The sequence below is a fragment of the Ptychodera flava genome, chromosome 16 (assembly GCF_041260155.1).
Source record: "Ptychodera flava strain L36383 chromosome 16, AS_Pfla_20210202, whole genome shotgun sequence".
NCBI lineage: Eukaryota > Metazoa > Hemichordata > Enteropneusta > Ptychoderidae > Ptychodera > Ptychodera flava.
Genome location: NC_091943.1, coordinates 7,340,336 through 7,362,326, shown reverse-complemented (window position 1 = coordinate 7,362,326; position 21,991 = coordinate 7,340,336). Strand labels below are relative to the sequence as shown.

General features: G+C 35.8%; 1 protein-coding gene across 1 annotated transcript; it reads right to left on the bottom strand.

Moving 5' to 3' along the window:
* Window positions 1-5,213: 5,213 nt before the first annotated feature.
* On the bottom strand, window positions 5,214-19,051 carry LOC139152666 (FAD-dependent oxidoreductase domain-containing protein 1-like). The gene is made up of 7 exons (XM_070725950.1): window positions 18,260-19,051; window positions 14,868-15,097; window positions 13,055-13,149; window positions 11,678-11,856; window positions 8,523-8,807; window positions 6,579-6,683; window positions 5,214-5,626 (listed from the first exon to the last, which is right to left on the bottom strand). Exons 1-7 carry the CDS (start codon window positions 18,536-18,538, stop codon window positions 5,372-5,374), a joined length of 1,428 nt encoding a protein of 475 aa, XP_070582051.1. The 5' UTR covers window positions 18,539-19,051; the 3' UTR covers window positions 5,214-5,371.
* Between the last annotated feature and the right edge of the window lie 2,940 nt (window positions 19,052-21,991).

Sequence of the window (21,991 nt, the reverse complement as noted above, 5' to 3'; positions counted from 1 at the left end):
TATTTTGTCTGTCTTTAGTCCTTTGGTGTACATTGGCTGTGATATTGTCAGCATAAACTGTCCCGCTCGGTAAAAATTGTTCTAATCACTGCAATTAATTTCCATGCTTCTGCAATAAGAAATAAAGGAAGTTCATACGGGGACAATTTCAATTGTGTGAGGGAGAAAAACCTCGTGCACAGCTCATTGACCATAGTTTATATAGCAGCACATAACTTTTATCAACTTAAGTTAATGTATTAACACAATGACATTGAATATCAATTTGAGACCAGAAGTTTACAAGTTAAGCTCACGCTCAAATTCCTAGGATTTCTTGAGTTCATCAGTATGTAGTAAACAAGCTCTTCTAAAAAGGCGTGCAGTAAATGTGAACACTACAATCTCTGCACCGAGACCCCCTAAGATGCTGTCTATTGATTGAAACAAAGTCGTCTAGAAAAAAGTAGGTGTTTTCTTGAAAAACTAGGCTCAGAATGACATCAAAAGAGAATTGCCATGACATTAATTGCCCTCTACCAATAGCCCCCTGTACTTGAGTAGATTGATACTGCTCTTAGCTTGAACATTGCTGGATTATTTCATACTTATATTTTATGGTTAAAGGCCCATGAGCTGCAACTCTGCAAAATTTGTCTAACCTCAAGGTACCCACCATTTCCTCCGATATTCATTGCAATCTGGAAACTGAATGAAATAGTCATTAACTATGTCTCAATGTTTGCTTGTGAAAAAAAAAAAAACAGATTTTTGTATATTTTAAATTTCCCACCATTTTCAAAATCTTGCCATATTATGTGAAAAACAGAATTATTTTATCAAAGTGGAGTGAATCCCTTTCCCGTCCTTTCAGTGGGTTGCACTGTGTTATATTTGTAAAGATTCAAATGTGTACATGCGCCATTTATGCTGTTTATCATGTAGTTGTAATGGAGGTGGCTATATTTCATCGTCGTAAACCACGTGCCTCTTTACGGCAATAGCTAAGCGCTACCCGTTAAGAGTCACAGCAGAGCTGAAATCATGCTCTGGCTTGCAAGAATGCCATATTTGGGTGTGGCACCGATTTATTATTTGTCTTACTGAAACCTCCACATGCAGTCACACTCTAGTGGATAATTATACTTGAGTAAACATCTTTGGGTAAGAACATTTCTGTGAACTGACTTTAATCAAAATAAAATCATGAAAATACTGCCAAAAGTTGCAGCTCATGTGCCTTCAAATATCACCAGATAATATTCTTTCTCAAAAGATTAATACCGGTAGTATTGAAAATTTCAGAGAAAAGTTCATGGCACAAGGAGAAATTTTTGTTTGAACATCACAGAAATTAATGACGACTGGATGAGATATCATAAGATCTCTGGTGGTAAGACCAAAATGGTGATGGCAGCGGCAATCTCATAATGAGTTTTTGAAAACATTGTCGGTGTGTAGTGCTTAAGCCACAAGCGTCCGAGCAGCGACCAAAAGTTAGCCCCTCTATCACTCATTTAATTTCAATAGGCATTTGTAAAAACTATTGTCAATATTCTCACTGTTCTCCCAGTTGATGAGAACAGAAGTACCGGTCCGGTACTTTGACACAGAAATATGAAAGCCATCATACATTATTCGACAAGTTTCAGAAGTGAAGATATTTTTTGCAAAATTTCAGATACTTTGCCATGAAAGTAAGAGGAAAGTGCAGAATCATATAATAAAATCTAAATGAAATCATCCGAAGGTTTATTATAATTGACACCAGTGTTATCATAATTTGGGGGGAAAAAATTCACATACAATGGAAATATTGGCCCAAGAATGTACAAATGCAAATTTCACCATCATTTCATGAAGTTATCCATGGCAACGTACATTTTACTACAAAACATTTTTTGTGAAAAAAATTATCAAAGCTATCCAAAGAATTGTATTTCAAACCGCACACCATTGGAAACACATTTCAGCATTTGATAATTATTGACACCAAAGTTCTATTTTACGAGACTTTTATTACTATCCAATAAGTGCATCTACAAAGTACTGTATCCCATCATTGACGCTTTGAGCACCAAAGGAAATTTTTGTCACTTCTATAAAATATATACCATTCAATTTTTGCCAAAAGTTTGCTAAAAAACTGTAACCAATGAATAGGTGTCCATTTGATCAAAAAGTATAAAAAAAAATTGAAGAAATATAAAAATTGGGAAAATGTTACACTAAAATTTTGGAGGGAAAAATGACAGCACTCAAAGGGTCTTACACTTAAAATGTGAGCCATGTTTATCTCTCAGTACATGAAAATAAAATTTTGCATCAAAATAATATTCAGAACTATCCCATCACGGCTGTTCTTTAAGTAGCATATTTAAACAATAAACAATGCCAAGCAATGGTATACCATGAGATTTTGACCGGTTCATACACAAGCAATAGCGAGTGCATATATGGAGCGAACTGGTCAAAACCGAGTGGTATAACCGTTGCTCGGCTGGTTTATTGATATTGCATCATTACAGTATATTGAAATTTTGGTGGAAAACGTCAAAGAAGGAATGTTTCTCTAGCTGAGAGCTCGCACATCACAACTGTGCCTTATCATGAAAACAGTACGGTTATTTTCATATCTCAGCTAATCAGATCACTTTCTTTGCGCCATCAACATACTGGTTTGATAAAACTTGTTTTAGTCTGAAATCCATCATTTACAGACAATTGGAAGAGACGCTGCCAACTTTACAATATAATTGAGTCTACCATCTCATGTCTAGAGTTTATTAGAACACACCAATAGGTTGCCCCTATAATATGCCAATAAATGTCTATTAACCCTTTTCCTGCCAAGTCCATATTTCACCACCAGGCCAAGATGGTTAAAATTAATGAAACACAACATATTCCATACGATGTATTTTAACATAATACTGTACATTTGAAGGCTGTTGAAAACATAATACTGTAATGTTGATTTTTTTGGACAAAAGATGATATATAACATACCAAGCAAAATGTGTGAAAATACGTCATGTTTTGGCTCAATATCAGATTTGGCTGATGAGGAAGTGATACAGTTATTACTGTCTGGCAGGAAAAGGGTTAATAGCCAGATGTTATTGAAATGTAAACTATTGAACCTTGCTATTTCTCAAATATGAAAAGAATATAAAATCTGAATCTTTTGTATTTAGCAAAAGTTGTGAAAAAATACTTGCATTATTGTATTTCCATGTAAAGTTTAACAAGCATTGAAAACTAGCATGCTTTACTGTATTATATATTTCTGAATACATAATTTTTGATATTCAAATATGGAGCTGGCAATCTGAATTATTTGACAAGTTCAGAGAAGCACAATTTTTTTACAAAAATAATAAGTACTGCCCCCCAAATTCACTGTATTAATTTTGTCACAATCAAATTTAACCTTCTGCTGCTGTGTATGTAGAGAATAAGTATTTGGGACACATGTGTTGATGAAGAAGGTGGAAATCTTTGATAACTCATTTCAGGATGTCCTGACAAGGAATGCTAAAAAACTGCGGAAACACAAAATTGAAGATTTCATCATAATTTCAACATATCTCATAAAGATAATCCCAAGAACATGTCTACCAAATATCAAAGCTATCAGATGGCAGTTTTTAAGAAACAAATTTTTCGACCAATAATGGTAATAATTGCCCCCAAAATACAAAATTTCAGATTTCATCATATTTTCGATACATGGGGCCAGGGAGAACTGTCCTTTGAACCTCCACAGTGTTTATTAATTAACATGAATGTGGATTACTGTATAATGGCAAAAAATCCAATTCTTTGACTGAAATGAATTTCACTCATAAACATGAGTAATTTAAATTGGTTGGCAAATGAACCAGCATTTCAAACACTAAATGCGATTCTCAGGAGTTGGAATATGTAAATTCAAGCTTGGAGTCTAAGCATCAACAGTCTTTGATATGCATTTTTGTCCACGCAAGAAATTCTTACAGAAGAAATATCAAGTTAACTTTCTCCTCGTGTATTATGCTGGCTTCAGGCTGCACAAACGTTGCAATATTAAAGGGTCTATGGCATGCCCCAGATAACCAAACATAAAATCACTCCTTGGGTCTTGAAGTTAGCTTGTGTCACTTCCTTGCATTGCATATTGCCCATGTCCAGATAACAGGCAAGTAAAAGTTACGGATGGGCGTGTACCCCTACCCATTTCTGCACATTTTGAACAAATCTTAAGTAGGCCATCCCTAGGGACCTATAGCCAAATATCAATTATCTGACCAGCAGTTTTGAAGATCTTTATCGATTTTTTGACCAAAAATTTCAAACCAATTGGAGAAGTGATTCTTGAGGTTCCGTTTTTTACCAAAAATGTCAAAAATTACCTCGAAAATACAATCTTTCTAATTTTGTCATGATTTTGACAAATTTGATTTATATTATCCACACAAACCTGTATATCAAGTTTAAAAACCTATCAGATGAGCAATTTCTTAGAAGATTTTTGACAAAAAAACAACAAAAGTTCCTGAGAACTGCATTCTTTGATAATATCATTATTTTCTGAAAGGAATCTAATTTTAATATCATCATCGTATGAAAAAGGTCTAACTTACATCACCCTGTATCAAGCCTATCTGGCAAGCGATTTTGGTGATTTTTGCCCTTGCATGCCAATGTTTCTGTTGTTTTCATATAAGATGTCGGATCTTGTGAGCTCAAAGTTAAGAAATGTTACCATATCCAATCCTAAAACATCTGAGATGAGAAACAAAGTCATGATGTTTTTTGGCCTAGCATAGGTTGCATAAGTTGGCCATTAATACCATGAGAATCATGGTGTAAAGAAATTCTTAAGTGCAAAGGATGAAAATTCAACGAACTTAAGAAAAGCAAGGCACCAATATGATTACAAGGGAAGCTCCCTCCTTAAACTTTTACCTGATAATAGTTTATATTGCACACCCCTACTGCGATAGCACTAAGCAAAAATGAAAACATCTTGTCATCACACCATGCATGATGATCTTAAAATCTTGCACAAGAGGTTTTACATCTATTCGACAGTTGACAGCACATAAAAGTAAAAATAATTCCTATACAGATACAACTGTAAGAATTTAAGTATCTGTGTGGCTGAAGCTATGAATGATCTATGACTAAAATAATGGTTACAGACACTGCAGTGGACTATGAAACCACTGACAGATATCCAACCCATCTTGAATTACTGGTAGATGTTGTGAACAGCGCCCTCACAAATCAGACAATATTCCGTTCAAAATGTGGCTGATTGTCAACAAATCGCTGGAAACTAAACCTTGACAAATCGATGGAAGTGAACTTTCTGTCCAGGATAAGTTCACTCAAAGCCCTCCCAAAATCAGACAATATTCCGTTCAAAATGTGGCTGATTGTCAACAACTCGCTGGAAACTAAACCTTGACAAATCAATGGAAGTGAATTTTCCGTCCAGGATTAGTTCACTCAAAGCCCTCCCAGCAGCAGGTCCCTGTTGAATTCCATGGCCACTGAAGCCATTGATGAAATACAAATTAGTAATAACTGGATGCTGGCCGATGATAGCATTCTGATCAAGTGTGTTGTAGTCATAGAAACCAGCCCATGCATTTCTGACCTGTTGAAAGATTAAATCAGAATTGAGATTTATGTGTACAAATTTAATTTCAAAGAGATCCTGCAAAAGATAAAATGCTCACAAGATGAGAGTCTAGATCATGTAGTCATTTTGTCATTTTCAGCAGATCACTGGATATCTTTTGATGTTACTGTAACTTAGAGTAATGTTTCCTTCTCATATATTATAATATTTATCAATCCCATATTGATGCATAAAGGTTAGCATCTGTACAGTTTAATTAAAATAAGTGAGTTTTGGACAATGTTTGAGCCCCTACACTGTGTGCTAAACTTAGTCTTATATGTTGCAAAAATTGCATAATCCCTGGCTGTTTGACTGATTCCTATTCTAAAGTCCATGCATACACACCATGTATGAATTATTTTATATGTTGACACAGTGTTCTCCACAACACAATAGCGGCTGTGATGTCAGGAAATATCTATGTCGTGTTGTAGCATGAATTTTTTTGTCAATTTCCTTCTGGTTGAGTGGGAAGTCACACAGTTTAAAGGCAGTATGTGCTTCAAAAGTGAAAAACTCAAAACTTCAGCTCAAACATTCCTCAATGAAACTTTCAACCATACTCTCACCAAATCAAGAATAAATATCAAGGGTCACTGAGCAAAGTTTGGTACTTAGAGAAACAAATTATCTGACATATATCGGTATTTGAAATTCAAAATGGCTGCCATCCCTGTGTTGACTCTATGGGGAAAAATGAAATTTTTAATAGATGCACGATGTCTAACAAATGGTGGCCGGCTTTAGGTAGATGCTACAGTATTTACTTTGAGTGCTGTAGTAATGAACAAATGAATTTATTCCTTTTTTGGATTTTCTCAAATGCAGCTTATGGTGGTTTTTATGACTAAGGCCAAATCCATGTGTTCAACATGATAGCGCTCTTTAAACAATGTTGAGTACCCTGGGTCTCTCCATGACTTACTTTTAAATTTTCAAAACTTGGTACTCTGTGAGCTAACCTTGGCCAAATTTTATCATCAAACCATTGGTAATCAACTTGTAGATCATTTGCACTAGGTTCTTCTTCCTGGAAGAGAAGGAACACAGCCAGATCATTCAACTTCCATCAGACTGTGAAGGGAACACTGTGAAACTGGCACAATGGAGATCTTGTGTTGTAAAGGACATGCAGATAAAGATCACATAAATTATTATTGGCATTAGTACATATCACTGCAAATTGTGTACATTCGGTCTTGAGGGTAGACTGCTCATAAAACTCGGAAAAATATTAAGTATCTACAGAACTGATACTCATATCATCAATGACAGAGTGAAAGAAACATTATGAGGGTTTTAGGTGGAGGACGTTGCACGTTGCTAACAGTTTTTTTCAAAGGAATATTTCTCATCTAAGATGACAAGGAAACCCCCTCATACTATATATTTTCAAAATGCACAGTCTAAAATTTAGTATGGTTACCATAGCAATAGTTTTCTCAAAGGATAGGGGTGTATATTTGGAGTAAAACACCTTAATTTTTGTATTAATAATACAAATTAAGTCAATAACTTGATACTATTTTCTGAAATGTAATATTTCACTTGAACCAAGAGCATACGTAGCGAAAAAACCATTATTTTATTTTGCATTATCTTTCCTCATTCTAAAATGGCAAGGGTTGAAAGACTGACTCAAAAATGTGATTGAAAACATCATTGGCAAAATTAAAATGCCTCTTATTCAAAATGTAAAAACTTTTTTGCCAAACAAAATAGTCGTAAATTTGACCAAGCCAGGGTGGAGTTACTTCTTTAGAAATCTTGAAATCCGGAGAAAAGAGAAAGCACAAAATTGGATGATTTGCACACACATTATATTACCATGCCCTGTCAGTTGCATTTTAATTGGTCAACCTGAACCATGTGACCGACCACAAATATGCAATAATGGTTCGTTTATGTGTCCTTGAATATGAATAATATCGTAAACATTGTAACTCTTCAGCTAAAACGTAAATTGTAATTTGTACAAAGATCATGATCAAACATAAAATAAAATGGAACACTTGTGGGCAAAGTTTAAACACTTTTTTTGAAAAATCTCCAGATTTGCAAAATTTTTATAGCGCACTACTCACTGACAAGTTCTGGGGCCCTGTTGTCGTTCGCGTGGGAAATGTTTGTAAATTTTGACAGTTTTCTTGGGTTCGTTGATAATATAATGGAAATAACAGACTCCACCCTGACCATTAACGTTTATTTATGGGCGTGGGCTCGAGGAAAGCCAAAATTAACGGGCGAGGCTTGTAATTTTGGCTTCCTTCTCGCCCTTGCCCATAAATAAACATTAATGGTCAGCGCGTCGCCCGTTATTTCTATATTTATATGATGCTCAGTGTTTTAAGTTTAGAGGGAACAGATATCTGGGATTGAAATATTGCTAGTCAACACTGTAGTGCACAGAAGAAATAGAAGAAATTACATCTTGTAATCACACATGTATAAGCTACCATATACTTATAGGAGTCAAATTACAATAAGGGTGAAGTGGACTTCCTGAGAAACTAATTTTGAAAAAATCTGAATGTATATAATTAAAATAATTCAAAAGGAAATAGGACTTAAATCAAAATCACTGAAATTTAATGGAGCAGAGAGAGGGCTAGGAGTACCCACGAATTGAAAAATTTGCCAGTTTTTGATCTGTAGGTATGAAAGAGACAATCACTCCATGCAATGGTAATATGCATGTTTTGGAAAAAGTGATCAGCAGTTTATTCACCTCTGGAGTTGTTATGGAAATTTCCTCACCATTTGTCCCTCACACTCCTTGGCCCTCCCCACCAAATAATAGAAAAGTCCCTGACATGGCTTATTGGCATAACAATTGACAAGATCCAATAAACAAGGAACAAGTGATTACCTCTGACGGTGACAGTCCAGAGATATAAACACCTCCAAGACCTTCCCTCCTGAAATATGTCCCTGTAGGGTCAATCACAAGGGGGCACTCTATGCCAGGTCCGTTGGGACTGTGGAAAGCATACACAAATCTCTTCCTCGGCTCAACAGGGAGAGGTGCAGCCATGTCTCCTTCACCGAAGCCAATCTTCAGAAGTCTGGCAAAATCCCCGGCATGGGGTCCTGCTGCGTTGATGACTGTCCCACACACCAATGGTACCACCTCTGGACTGTTTGGCAAGGAGATCTGCGACAACCAGATATGAATTGAAAATGCTCACTTATTTCAGTATATTTCAGTTGTCTCTAAATTTAAAGTTTCGCCACATGTTTCCAAGTTCATTGAAAGTGTCATTAAGTATACAGATATGTAATTAGCAGAAATAAAACTACTAAATGTTTTTTACTGCAGTCATTGTATTACCAATTTATTTAGCAAGTGTAATTGCCTTTGGTCAAGTCTTTTAACCTATATATGCCAAACTGTGAAAGTTCATTAGATATTAGAAACGCAAATTATAAATTAGCTGACATGAAAATGCAAAATACATTTCACTTATAAAAAATAATTTTCTCCTCAATATACACAGCAAGTTTCCAGTCTTATATCCCTATTGGGAAAGTTAGTTAAACATACAAATTAGTAACTAGCATATGTAAAAATGCTAAACAACTTTCATTAATATTTTATCATAATTTCTTCAATGTGCATGGCAAGTGTCATCGACTTTGATCGAATCAATCAAGATATATCCCTAACTAGAAATATTCTTTAAGGCCGACAAAAAAAATTGTGCTGTTCCGATAACCCGACCTACCCTATTTTTATACCTGCTGACCCTAAACTTTGTAGAGCTACGTAAACACGGAAGTAAAAAAAGAAAGAAAAAACCTGTAAAATCACGCGTTCATTACTTGGCATTTGATTTTTTGCTTGAACGAGGATGTCCTTTATGTGGCCAGTGTTTGACCGCCCTGAACCCCTGAAAAGTGCATATTTAAAAATAAAAATATTTTGGAAAAAAAAATTCCTGCCAACCTACCTACCCCATTTTTGAAAACCATGTTACCAAAATAGCACAATTTATTTTTGCCTAATATGCAAATAAGTAATAAGATGTTCTAAAAAATCAAAGCCGAAGTTTGGTAATATTATCTCATAGTATCTACAATAACACAGCAAGTTCAGTCAATTTTGGCCAAGTCAATCGGGATGTATATCCCTATTTAGAAAAGTTTGTTAAATGTACAAATTAGTGAAGTAAAAATGCTAAATGACTTCAATAATAAATTATCGCAGCCTCTTCAATGTACATAGCACGTTTTGTCAACATTGATTAAGCCTATCCAGATATCATTAAGCATCCATCCCATTAAACCCCCAATTTACTCTTGACAGCTCGGGTTTGTCAGGGTTGCATTATAATCCCTGTATGTTCTTTTTTTGGATTATAGCACAGGTAGATTTCATGTACAGTGTTGACATCCAGTGTCAATGACTGTGCATTAAAGACATAGGATATTAATTTCCCTATTCTATTAGGAAGTCTATTCAGCAAGCTATCACCAGTAACGCTCAGAGTACACACAGAAAGTTCTTATCATTAGATAAGGGTAGGGTTTGCTGTCTCATTTTTTTAATGCAGTGGCTGCCTCATGATTACTCTAATTAGTAAAGTTTGTTGAATATGCAAATTAGTAATTAGATGTCCTAAAAAATCTAAACCGACTTTGGTTATCACAGTTTCTTCAATGTACAGAGCAAGATTTGTCAATTTTGATCAAGTCAATGCAGCTACATGTACATATCCTTAATTAGTAAAGATTGTTAAATATGCAAATTATAATTAGCTGCATTTAAAATGCTCAATCGCTCTCAAAAATGTCAATCCAGATATATCCCTAATTAGGAAAGTTTGTTAAATATGCAAATTAGTAATTAGCTGAAGTAAAAACATAAATGACTTTGAAAACTGTTACATCATAGTACCTTCATAGTTATCTTCAATGTACATAGCAAGTTTTGTCAACTTTGATCAAGTCAATACATGTATACATCCCTATTAGGAAAGTTCATTAATATGCAAATTTGGAATTGGCTGAAGTAAACATGTTCAATGACTTTCGATAATGTTAAATCATAGTATTTTCAATATACATACCAAGTTTTGTAAATTTTCATCAATTCAGATTTATATCCCTAATTAGGAAAGTTCATTAATATGAAAATTAGGAATTGGCTGAAGTAAACATGTTCAATGACTTTCGATAATGTTAAATCATAGTATTTTCAATATACATACCAAGTTTTGTCAATTTTCATCAATTCATATTTATATCCCTAATTAGGAGAGTTCATCAAATACACAAATTAGCAACTAACTTTCAAGTAATGACACCCATTTATGTCTTTCATGGCGGAGAAATCCTGTGATCAACATTTGCAGCATATCACATTCTGTGCAGCCGTTCTCAATGTACGTATTTCTAAGATCATTAATAAATAATGCAAATGAACATGAAATATGCAAGCCACACACTCCAAACACACAAATCAGTTCTTGACTCAAGGAATTATTCAACCATTCACTTTCAAAAATCAAGAACAAAATTTGGGGTCACCATGCAAATTTTGGTACTAGAGAAACAAATTACCCAAGATTTACTGATATTAGAAATTCAAAATGGTCGCCCTTGTGTTGACGCTATGAAGTCAAATGAAATTTTCTATTTTCAAAAACTAATACAATGAAAATTTTTCTTACTCAAAGGACTTCAAAATGAGTCCCAACAAGTGGTAGATCAGAAAAGAATTGGAAAAGTTTGAGAGTCCAAAATATCTGTCCCTTTGGCACATTCTACCTTAATACACAACTTTAATCCTTGATTCTGATTGACAAAATAAGTCACCTGGATCAGCTGGTAATGTGTTAAGTTTGAACATGGCACAGGAAGCGAAATATAATAAAAATCACTCAACACACGGACCACTGTCAACCGTATAGAATGGTACAACAAAACATATTACTAGGAGCTGCCCCGTGATGTAAGAACTCTATGTATGCAACTTTGTCTGACTATACTTGGATTTAATAACCTAGATGAACCACACTTTACCTCCAGATATTTGATTTTACTTGAATTGGCAGAATCAGCAGTATCTGTCGATAGCTTCTCTTCTTTCACGGAGGCACCAGTCACTTCACCATGCACATACTCAACACCCAATGACATGGCTTTGCGTTTGAATGCATCCAACAGTGACCAAGGATCAAACCAGCCTTCAGTGTTAACACCTTAAAAAATCAAAGGCCAAATTTGTGTAGATGTGTTTTCAACACAGAAAACACCCAGAGTTATAATATGTACAGCTTTGCTGAATTATTAAAGATCAAAATTAGATTACGAATTTTAATCTGATTAGACAAAATAAATCAACCATTTCTATAATTACTATGCAATGGACGGCTATGCCAAATTTTACATATCTAAACATTAACGCAAAGGAACGACACGGAGACAAGTGTTTGGCCGAAATCCGGGGTTATGCATGTACTGCCATGGCGGGGGCAACGAGGCGTCATAGCGGCCTGGATGGCGGTACCGGGTTATTGGTACCGTGCATCGGGCAACGTGCTACCAGTCGCCCGCAGCAGACCCATGACAGTACCCCCCTGGAACTTTATTATGTAAAGTTAGCGATATAGAGACATACAGTATCTTTTATTGTGAGCTGCTAGCCTGCAGCGAGGCTTTTTTTTTTTTTTTTTTTTTTTTTTTTTTTTTTTTTTTTTTTTTTTTTTTTTCTAGTGGAGGGTGGGTGGGAATTTTGTGGTGTGAACTTGAGCGTGGCAGAAGTTGAAATGGACGATCTGTGGCTTTGATCATACTGATATGCGCATGGATAATGACGTGGCAAGGGTGACGCAAGTTGTTTAGATAACGGTAAATTTGAAGGCGGTTGGTAGATAAGGTTACGTCTCCAGTGCATCCAGCAAGCAGTAGAAGTAGTGGTGTATGGTGACCCATACTTAGCAAGGTCTAAACCCTTCTCCCCGTGTCCCTCCAGACGTTAACAATGATTGTAGCAAAGCCATAATCACCCAGAATCACATGGTAATTTGAACTGTAACTTAAGGATGAACATTTAAATGGAGATTGTCACATTGATCTCTTCCAGTACATAGGATTACACTGAGAATCACCAAAAACTAATATCCCAGTTGTTAATTTAAAGGGGAAGTAAATTAAACGGTACAGTTATATTTTGCAGGTACTGTATATACTGAGCTTAATTTTTATAGCATTACATGTTTAAGCCAGTAGATAAATCAGTGAATAAATACTGTCATAAAACATTCTTTAACAAATGACTGCTTGATTGTGTATATATAAAAAATGTGAGTCGCTGGCCATGCAGTGAAGGTAGTATGCCCTGTGTGTAAATATGCCGAGTGGATTGAAAACAGAAAGTTATACTTTGGCAACACTTACCATAACCACCTATTTCAAGATCATCTGTATTCAGCCATGGAAATTTATCTTTCAACTGAACTGCACTCAAGACTTGTGTGTCCACTCCATTCTCTCTGTACATAAAATGAAACTTTTAGTGTTAGCGGGCAGTCATACATTATGCAATAATTATTGTTGGAGAAAACCTTGACAGTGTAATTAAGATACAGATATATACTGACTTAACACAAAAATAAAGAAACTTCACCTCAGCCCTACAGGTAGTACAGAATATAATGTAGGGGTTATCTATGGTATAAAAAAGATACCTTAATCTCTCAGAAATTTGTCTGATAGGTAGGCCATGAGGGAGAAGAAAATTAAGATCTTCATGAATAGACATAACAGACAACTCATGAGTGTCAAGCAAATCCCACAGCAATTTGATGGCAGAATTGCACAGAACCGTGTTTTTAATAAGAAAACTGACTTTATAGGATGCTTAACAGTTTATAAGACGCCAAATTCAAGGCGGAGCTACATGTCAAATTTTGCAGCCACAAGGTAAAAAGATGTTTTGACTAAAAATGCAGACACTGGCTCTAAAAATTTGCATATGCAAAATTTCATCACAATTTGAAATAAATGAGGTCATATGCCTGCAATCTAAAGAAAGTAATTTCTATTGGACAAACACTTTCAGAGAAGCAGATTTTTAAGAAAACTAAACATAAGGTATGAGAAATAAAAGTTCAACAAAAAAAATAAAATGTGCAAATTCTGTTCTAACTTTGATTATATATAAACTGAACAAGGGCAACCTTTTGAAATGGCATAATAAAACGAGGTCATCTCCAGGAAGTAACAGAACTTAAAAACTTTAATTGCAGTCTGACAAGCACTGGAGATTTTTAAAGTAAATTAAGCCAAATATCAAAGAAAAATCCTATAAACGTTAAATATGCAAATTTTTATGCTAATTTTCGCAAAACTTAGGAAACACCTGAAAGGTACCTCTAACAAGCTAAATAATATTTTAGAATTTTAGAGTTGGATTATTGGCATATGGAGATAGCAATGTTTTAATGAAAAAGAAGAAAATTACCTCCCAACATATGCATATGTAAATTTCATTCAACATTTGAACAATGCAATAGGGGTCACCACTGGGACTTTACACATCAACTAATAGATATTGGGCATTCAGTATCAACAAAGAATATCTTTGAAGAATATTAAGCCTAAAGTGAGAAAAAAAATTTCTTAAACAGCACATTTGATCACTATTTGAACAAATCTGATTAAAGTCATCGCTTGGAACCTGAATAAAAGCAATTTTGATAGGCAGTTTAAACTGCCCATGAAGTTTTGAATGCAAAAAGATAACTGACATACAGACTGTGATGATACATGATGAGTTGGTTTCAGAGAATTTTGAAAACATCGATCAAAAGGAAAAGTTCTCAAAAATACAAATTTGCAGATTTCCTCCTAATTTGACAAATGTCATTTAAGTCTTATGGTACTGTAATGGTACGTAGGGTAAGCAGGATTTGCAGAGGTGACGATCAACCAATGACTCTGTGACTTTGTGTACACTACATTACCTTATTTGACCTAAAAACTGATCAAAAAAAGCAATGAAAAAGTCTTCAAAAATACAAAATTGTAGATTTCATCACACTTTGGACAAATCTCAATTAGGTCATACATAGTTACTGTTATGGTACGTGTAGTAAAGCAATGTTTGCAGGGTTGACAATTATGCAATGACTCTGTGACTTTGTGCACAGTATATATACCCTTTATATGCCAATAAGAATTAACCCTTAGGTGAGTTTGAGCATTTTACCGTTGAACTTTGACATTCTCCAGAAGTGTGTCAGCTCCTTTCTCACTTGCAAGAAACAAGTAGCCGTGTCTGTGAAACTGGACATCTGGTGGATCAGCATAATCTACAGTCAGATACTCCTTGACATTCTGCAAGAATTCTGATCCAAACATTCCCATTTGAATGTTTTCAAGCAGTGAGTACTGTTGTCGCACTCCACCCACTGAAAGAACTGTTGAAGCTCGAGTGTACTGTTAATGGCACAAGAAATGGATAATTATTAAGCATAGGAAAGGAATTGTCATTAAAACCCCACTTGCTGTATATTTTTATATTTCATCCCTTTTCACCTTAGTCAGAGTGTTAAAGACTGTTAACACTTCAAATTCCAATTTAGGGACTGGTCAGTGTCTTTGGCTGGGGGGTCTTCGGGGTTGACCTGGTTTTATACTTTGGTGATGGGGGGTTCACCATGTTTATGAAATGCTCAGTGGCAGGGTAGAATGTCAGTGTGGCCTCTAAGGGGAGGTGAAAAATTTTTTTTTGAGTCAAATTGAAGAAAACTTTACTTGGTGTGCGTCACCACATGCATGACCAGATATGAACTGTAAATGCTCACGTGTTTCATTATATATAGCAGTTATGTGTAAATTTGAACCTTTGCCACATGTTTGCAACTTCATTGAAAGTATTATCATCAACATAATGAACATAATTCACCACAGATTAACTCTATAGGTCATTAAGTATTCAAATATGTAATTAGCTGAAAAAAAATATTAATTTCTTTGACTGCTGTCATTGTATCACCACTTCATATAGCAAGTGTAATTGCCTTTGGTCAAGTCCTTCAAACTATATATTCCAAACTTTGAAAGCTCATTAGATATGCAAACTATAAATTAGCTGACATGAAAACTCAAATGCAAAATTAATAAAGTTAGCCTACATAATAGTATCTTTTATGTACATAGCAAGTTTCATAAATTTTGGTCCTGTAAATTCAAATATATATCCCTAATTTTAAAAATTCATTAAATATGCAAATTAGGAGCTGGATGAAGTAAAAATGCTTAATGACTTTCAATAATGTCGTATCATAGTATCTTTTATGTGCGTAGCAAGTTTCGTCAACTTTTGTCTTGTCAATACAGATAAATATCCCCGATTATGAAAGAACATTAAATATGCAAATAAGGATTTGGCTAAACTTCAAATGCTTAATGACTTTCAATAATGTTCTCTCATAGTATCTTTAATGTACATAGCCAGTTTCATCAACTTTGGTCTCGTCAATTCAGATAAATACCCCTAATTAGGAAAGTTCATAAAATATGCATATTAGGAATTGGCTGATGTAAAAATGCTTAATGACATTTAATAATATTCTATTATAGTATCTTTAATGTACAAAGCAAGTTTCATCAATTTTGGTCATGTAACTTCAAATATATAGCCTTAATTTCAAAAGGTCATTAAATATGCAAATTAGGATTTGGATGAAGTAAAATGCTTAATGACTTTCAATAACGTTAAATCATGGTATCTTCAATATGCATACCAAGTTTTGTCAATTTTTTGCTCACGTGACACACATGAGTATATGTCGCAGCGATGTCTGTCTGTCTGTCTGTCTGTCTGTCTGTGTACTCATTATCTCAAAAACGGCTCATCAGATCAGAATGAAATCTGGTACATAGATTAAGTTTGCAAATGGCAAGAACTGATTAGATTTTGGTGGATGTGGCTTGCTTACTTTTTGCTCATTTGCATAATTAATGATTTTAGAAGAAACGGATATATTGACAATGACTGCACACAATTTGATGAAATTTGCTACATGTTGATCACACAATTATCGCCCATAACTGGCAGATTTGAAAGAACTGCTGTAACCAGAGTAAAGATTTGAAAGTTTGAAGGTATTTCCAACCAGTCAATGTAATTTTTTTTGAGGTAGATGCTTTATTTCGTTTGTTTCGGGCCACCGGTCGATTGTTCCGTGTCATTACCTTGGTATTCTTATACAGTACCGAGGTTCGGCCTTCGGCCTCACAGTGTCAGTCACTTCCCATCCGACGATGATCTATGAAACGTTCCGTGAGCCTGTGGGTCAGTGTGGTTTTGAATTACAACGCGGAGTCATACTAGCCCCCAAAATACTTCATACCAGCCACGAATATCATCATTCAGTTGCATTTTCTGGCACTCCGTTAGGGCACGTTACTTTAATACAATTTCAGACGTATATTTTTCGGCACAACCTTCAGGCACGTAATTGCAATATATCAGACATATATATCAGAGATATTTGGATGTTTGTTTGGAAGTTGTTTTGCAGAGCAACATCACACTCTCGATATTCATGGCTACCCACTTAAATATATATGAGATTCACTGACATCCTGTATATGTAACTTATGATAATCACTTGAATAAACTTAGTCTTAAAAATAACAAAACTCGCCAGATGTACCCCATTCAACACAAAACATAACAAGCATCATGCCGGCCACAAATAATTGCACCAATCACAGTTTTCGACGTGCCCTTCGGGCGAGCCAATAACTTCAATATATGTTAGAGATATTGGATGTTTGCAAATTGAAAGTCTGTTTTGTTTAATCTAATCCACTCCCCCCCCCCCCACTGAAGAAACTGTTCAGTCCCTTAGAAGCCGTCTCAGTGAATGGGAAATCTTCCACTCTACTTTTGATGTCAGAATGAACAGGGTATGTGTCACGTTTACTGCAGTTTTGACTCCCGGCTTTCTCACTTTGTGGACTTTTGACCATCAACATATAGCTGAAGTGTTGACTTATGACCCCTTTGGCCTCTGACTCATCATATTTTTTCTCACGTGAAGTTAGCACACCAGTGTTTGGCCAAAAATGCATCTGCTGTTACAATTGAAAGAAAAATTATATGAACATAAGACATTGATTTCTATTAGTTTGTAAACAATTCTACTAAGAAATATAATTGAAGATATTAATATTTATCATTGTTGTCATTATCACAACATGTGCATAATGACAGCATATCTAAACTATATTTTGGATTGAAGTGAGCAATATATATGCTTGCAAATGTAGCTCCAACCAGTAGCCTAAATTGTATACCCGCACCCTATACAGGCCACAGGCGGCGATACCATAGCATTCTTGTCACTAACACTCCAACAATTTTCAACATTTTTTTGATATTGTTGCCGCCATTGGACAGTATTAGCGGAAGACCTGCTATTTAGTATAAGTATTACTAAAGGTATGTTTTATTTCTGAAAGCAAGTAACAAATATTTTGGATGCCCATTGCTTTGAACCGCCCTGGGTGCATACAAAGTATATGACCCGAGAGACCGAGTGTCAACCCGGCCGTGCATGTCAAACATGGAAATTTATCATTACTTACCGCTGGGTCTCTTTCCACAACCACTACTCTCTGCGGTGTTCTCCTTTTCAAGAAGTACGCTATGCTTGACCCCATTATTCCACCACCGACAATAACGATATCAGCTTGATCGGGGAGGTTATTGGCGACTGGTCCGCTGTCGTACGGTGAGAAGGACTTGCTCTCTTTCAGTCCGGCCCGAAAATCCCTTAAAAAACTCATACGTCTGGCGATATCAATTATTTGGCCATGCTTGTCAATTAACACCTTTCGACCAGCTATGACACAGAGTCGGTGCATCTTTAAAGTACATGAAGGTCACTTTGACTATTTCAGTTGTATAAGCAGTCGTACAAATGCACAGGCACAACTACTAACGCCAACTGGGCAGCGCGCAATGCGGCAAGCGTAGAGTCAGTAAACGCAAACATCCAGGGCAAAACCTATATAAGTCAACAAAACGTCAAACCGTTATCAGTTGTGCTGTAAGTTACTTCAGTCGATCGAAGGCCGAAAGCTGAAGGCTGAACCTCGGTACAACTCGGCACAAAACTGCGAGCGCCAGTCCGGGCGCCGATGACAATGTTTACATCATATTTCACGATCAAAACAGTTGTGAAGCGTGATGGCGTTGAGAGAACTTGCGGTGTTTCTTGAAGTAAACGTCCGGGCAACGAGTTTATGTTTCCAGACCTTCGGTAAGAGCAGTGTATAATTACAAACCCGGCTAACTGAATGACATATCTGTGGAATGAACTGCCCTGCCCGTGGGCTTGCCGAGGTCACCTTGTTTGTCCTCGCAACCTCAAAGTGTGCAGTACGCAAAGCAGCTGCCGTAAAGAGGTGTGCCTTGTTGTTTACGACGATGTAGAACTCAATCTGAAAGTCATTAATTTTGTCAATGATAGAAGATACTTCCAGAACCCTGCTGAATAAAATAGTTCCCGATTAGGGGTGGCCCATTTGACTTCGGGGGGCTTGAGGAAATGGGTATGGCGACAATTTTTTACCCACCCTAATAGCATTTTATCCCGAGGTTGCTTCAAAGCATATAAAACCAGACTTCAATTTTTGTTTAAAAACTATCTACTGTTGATTGACCAATCAGAGTGCTCAATTCAGGGTGTTTTATCTACTCGTAAAGCCATGGTCACCAAATTCCAGAAACGAATGACAGCGCCGTAGTAAAGTACTGTCCAATCAAAAGTGAACATGTCATATTCTGTAGAAATCTGGTACGTTTTAATATTCAAATTTGGTAACATAGCCGAAACCAGCTGCAACACAAAATCTGCTGTGGTACAAACATAAACTAATTTGCCCTAGGGCATTTATATGATGTTCCATTACATTGGAAGGCTATTTCACAAAATCTGCTGTGGTACAAACATAAACTAATGTGCCCTAGGGCATATATAGGATGTTCCATTACATTGGAGGGCTATTTCACAAATAAAAGTTTTAATACATATCCTAAACATGTTACATTGACAAAGGGGACGGTTGACGTAAACACATTGAAAACGAAAATATATAAGTTAGGGGCGATAGTTTTTAAGTCGGATAAAACCCTCGTACTCGGGCTCTTCTGGTATATAAAGTCCAACCCTACGATTATCGTTGGGTTGGACTTTATATCACAGGGAATTGAGTAATCTTGTTGTTGTTGTTGTTGTTGTTGTTGTTGTTGTTGTTGTTGTTGTTGTATTGTTGTTGTTGATGGTGATGATGATGATGATGATGATGATGATGATGACGATAATAAAAAATATTAAAAAACAATGTGTCATTCCTTGCTGTTGTTTGTCGATGTTGTAGATAATTGTAAAAGAAAACTGTAATCGTGACCAAAAAAACGACGTAGGTCGCCCAACGTCACTCCCGTCCTATTATACAACCGACGGGAGTGACGTTGGGCGACCTACGTCGTTTTTTGGTCACGATTACAGTTTTCTTTTACAATTATCTACAACATCGACAAACAACAGCAAGGAATGACACATTGTTTTTTAATATTTTTTATTATCGTCATCATCATCATCATCATCACCATCAACAACAACAATAACAACAACAACAACAACAACAACAACAACAACAACAACACGATTACTCAATTCCCTGTGTTTATATACCAGAAGAGCCCTCGTACTCGGGCTTTATCCTATACAAACAATAGAACTCATTGCCATAATAATAACATTTATTGTTATGCAAATTGGCCGCCACTCTTCCAGAAAATCCTGGGGAGAACACTGAAACAGGTATACCTTTTTTTGATCGCGTATTGAGATCATTGTTTGTGTAGGCCTATAGCATAGTTTGATTTTTTTGTATGCTTGTTATTTTTTGTTGTAAATGTCAGTTTGTTGGTTATTTCTTGTGTGTTCTTGCTTTATTTTGTTTATTTTGATACATTACAAGTGACAGTTCATGTACTGAGTTGACTTTCGTGTGTATATCACTTGAGTTGAATTTTGTGTTTTATTTTATCACAACTTTTTAGGTCGTCCACTTACCACGCTATTAGACTAGGGCCTAGTATTTTTAGCTCACATTTATTGGTATACCAATGTGCGGTTATCAGAAAACTGAACCAGTTCATTTGCATCCATGTGCATGTCTGTATGTATGTATGTACACAGGGGGCAGATGAAAGTCCCCTGGGGTGGGGATAAGGTTTTCTTTGTGCAACGGTTTACCTCTAATATTTGATTTTATTAATTTTGACTGTGATATTTCAAATAAAGCTTTCGACTCCAAACTGTCTGACTGTGTTTCCAATTCCTTATCTCCTCTTCAACCAGTGCACATACCACTCTAATTGCTGCGCAAACATTCTCAACTTGTTAATGACTCAGCGTATCAGCGGATTAGCTTATAAAGTCAACACCACAGCCGTCCCACACGTAGTGAAATACGGAATTTTAATGCGTGTGGGACGGCTGTGGTGTTGACTCAATCACTTAATCCGCTGATACCGACAGCGGATTAGCAAGTTGGCAATGTTTTCGGAGCAATTACAGTGGCGTATACACAAGTTGGAGAGGAGATAAGGACTTGTCGGTATATATAAAGCAGTCAGACGGTGTGGAGTCGAAATCTGTATTTGGAATACCACAGTCAAAATTAATATAATTACTTGTAGTAATAAAGAAAGCAGTCAGACGGTTTGGACTTAAACTTTATTTGAAATATCAGAGTCAAAATTAATAAAATAAAATAAGGTAAACCGTTGCACAAAAAACCCCCTCCCCACCCCAGGGGACTGATATCTTTCCCCTATGGTATGTATGTATGTATGTATGTATGTATGTATGTATGTATGTATGTATGTATGTATGTATGTATGTCCGTCCACGTCAAATTCTCCTAAACCGAAGCACCTACTGTCTTAGTATTTGGTGTACAGGTGTACCTAGGGGTAGAGATGAGAATTTGTTCAAATGATTTTGTCAGTGTCGAAAATATGCACTCTGTAACCGTTGGTAAGATTAGGTTGAAACTTGGCATGCAGGTTTCTTTAGGTATTTTAAATTAGGTGTGTAAAAATAGGGATGAAATTTGCATGTTTCTATTTTTAGGGTAAATTTTTCAGTTTTTAGTAAAAATATCTTTTCCTCTGAAACTGCTTGTTTGATTTTGAAAGTTGGTATACAGGATGACCTCAGTCAAGTTAATACAAATTGAATTGAAATTTTCATATTTGTAACTTTGGGGCAATTTACCGAATTTTTGGTCAAACATTTTTTT